At 36.5% G+C, this 2,820-nt stretch overlaps 1 protein-coding gene across 1 annotated transcript; it reads left to right on the top strand.

Moving 5' to 3' along the window:
* Positions 1-421: 421 nt before the first annotated feature.
* Positions 422-2,471, top strand: LOC107826512 (uncharacterized). The gene is made up of 4 exons (XM_075248859.1): positions 422-575; positions 693-1,109; positions 1,207-1,407; positions 1,897-2,471. The coding sequence occupies exons 1-4, from the start codon at positions 422-424 to the stop codon at positions 2,469-2,471; spliced, it is 1,347 nt and encodes a 448-aa protein (XP_075104960.1).
* The last annotated feature ends 349 nt before the right edge of the window (positions 2,472-2,820 follow it).

Genomic DNA, 2,820 nt, shown 5'->3' with positions numbered 1-2,820 from the left:
ATATACACACTGTACAAAGCAAGCAATGAAAGAACACGGGAGATTTTTTCAATCAGATTTCTCCTTCAGTTTCATACATGGTATCAGAGCAATAAGCTCGATCCATTAGTCCAACCATCAAATCCATTTACATCAGATTCATCATCATAATCAGTAACCTAAAATGCCTGAAATAACCATCACGTCTACTGGTGATACGAGCAATGCTGCAAAACCAGTTAGCTATGATGTCAATCACCCTTATCATCTCAACAACTCTGATTCACCTAGAATGACTCTAGTCAACACTATGTTTGATGGAAGAAGATACCCAGGGTGAAGGAGATCTATTCTCCTGTCTTTGTCAGCCAAGAAGAAACTTGGTTTTATTACTAGAGCATATCAATCTCCAGACCATGAACAATAGAGTTGTGTGAATGGCATGGTCATCTCTTGGATCCTAAATGCTCTCTCAAAGGATATTGCAGACAGTGTGATATACTCCAAAACTGCAAAAGAACTTTGGGACAGCTTGGAGCAGAGATTTGGGAGATCAAATGGAGCCAAGCTTTATCATCTGCAGAAGAAGTTATCAGGTTTAGTACACGGAAACAGTGACATTGCAGCATACTTCACTAAGCTCAAACGACTATGGGATGAATTAGATGCTTTAAATGTTATCATATGTTGATCATGTGTTTGTGTTTATGAAGGAAAGGCAAAGTTGACTAAGTCTCTTGAGGATCAGAGATTGATCCAATTCCTAATGAGATTAAATGACATCTATGTACAAGCAAGAGGAAATATCCTCATGATGAACCCTTTGCCTAGCATAGATATTGCTTATTCACTTCTCTTGCAATATGAAAATCAAAGAGAAGTTTATGCAAATGCACATTTTAATTCTGAATCAGTATCATTCATGGCAGCTGCAGAGGCCAAGCAGCCTAATGCACAACTTCTACCTGATTTTGCAGCTTTTATGATCACAGGACAAGGGAAGAATTATCAGAAACTTAGAAGCCAAACACAAAGAAGAGCAGCCATATCACCCAAATATAACAACTCGGGGCAAAAGTTTGTTAAACTTCAACAAAGGTTTAAAGGGAAAAAGAAGTACAATCCAAAATGTGTCTTGTACTTATTGTGGAAAAATAGGACATACACAAGAGGACTGCTATAGAATTATTGGATTTTCAAAAGATTTTGAGTTCACCAATCACAAAGGTTATCAGACTCAAATTAAAGGAAATATAGTACTAACACATAAGGAATGTGAGAATTCAGCAGGACAAAGCACTCAGCTCAACAACAGTAATTTTGGACAGCAACTCAGCAAGGAACAAATTGCAGAAATGATGCACATGTATAAGCAGGCAAAGTTAGTACGGGCAGGAAATACAGGAATCAATGTTAATGCAGTTGCTGGTACTATTCTAAAATACTCAGGTTCAGTATTTACCAGTCTAAAATCAGACACCTGGATCATTGATTCGGGTGCCTCAGAGCATATGTGTTTTGATCCTAATTCTTTCCTGTTTCTAACTACACTTCCTGTACCTTTGAATATCAGTTTACCTAACTCTTTCAAGGTGATTGTTACTCATATAGGGAGTATTTATATTCTGCCAGGTCATATCCCCAACAATGTGTTACATGTTCCATATTTCAAATATAACTTATTATCAGTTAATAGGTTTTGTGTTTAGTTCAAGTATGATGTCCTATTCACATCTATTGGGTGTGTGTTGCAGGGCCTTTTAATGAAGAGTCCATAAGTTTTTGGTGAATTTAGAGAGGGACTCAACTTATTGGAAGCAAGTAGCCTTAAGTCTAAGGGGTTATTCAGTAGTAATGTACCTTCAATTCTAAAAGAAAGAAATCCCGTTTCAGAGTCTGTTTCTTTTTCTAATCCAGTTCAAGTTAATGGTACTCCTGATGTTAAACTTTGGCATGTAAGATTGGGACACCTACCATTTTCAGCAATGAAACATTTATATTTCCTTCATTGTAAGTCAAATTCTGAGTTTATCTGTGATGTTTGTCATAAGGCTAAGCAAACTAGGAATCTTTTTTCTATCAGTAGCATAAAATCCAAGAATATATTTGAACTTATACATGTAGACATATGGGAACCTTATAAGTCAAATACTTACAATGGATTCAGATATTTCCTTACTGTAGTAGATGACTATAGCATAGGAACATGTACATTTTTATTAAGTGCAAAAACCAATGCTTTTCCTATGCTTAAATCTTTTCTACCTATGGTTGAAAGGCAATTCAATGTGAAAGTCAGGATGATAAGATCTGACAATGCATTAGAATTGGGAAAAGCTACACAAGAGGCAGCTTTCCTAGCTTCAGAAGTAATTATATACCAACTGTCTTGTGTAGCAACTTCTCAACAAAATGGAATTGTTGAAAGGAAGCATAGACATATCTTAGAGATTGCAAGAGGGTTAATGTTTCAATCCAAGCTACATATATAATTTTGGGGTGAATCTATCCTAGCTGCCACACATCTTATTAATAGGATGCCTTCTAGTGTTCTTAAAGGAAAGACACCATATGGGGTTTTATTTCAAGAGAAACCCAAGTATGATCATTTAAGGAATTTTGGATGCCTCTGTTACGGTTCTACAAGAGCCCAGGGAAGAGGCAAGTTCGATGATAGGGCAACAACTTGTGTTTTGCTTGGTTATCCGCTTCATCAGAAGGGATATAAGCTATTGGAATTGTCCACAGGAAGAATATTTGTGTCAAGGGATGTGAAATTTCATGAATCACACTTCCTTTTTGTTGAAACCAGCATATCACAACATCCTATATTCCCAAGCT

Source organism: Nicotiana tabacum, unplaced genomic scaffold, assembly GCF_000715075.1.
Source record: "Nicotiana tabacum cultivar K326 unplaced genomic scaffold, ASM71507v2 Un00249, whole genome shotgun sequence".
NCBI lineage: Eukaryota > Viridiplantae > Streptophyta > Magnoliopsida > Solanales > Solanaceae > Nicotiana > Nicotiana tabacum.
This window is presented reverse-complemented; position numbering and strand designations above follow the sequence as displayed.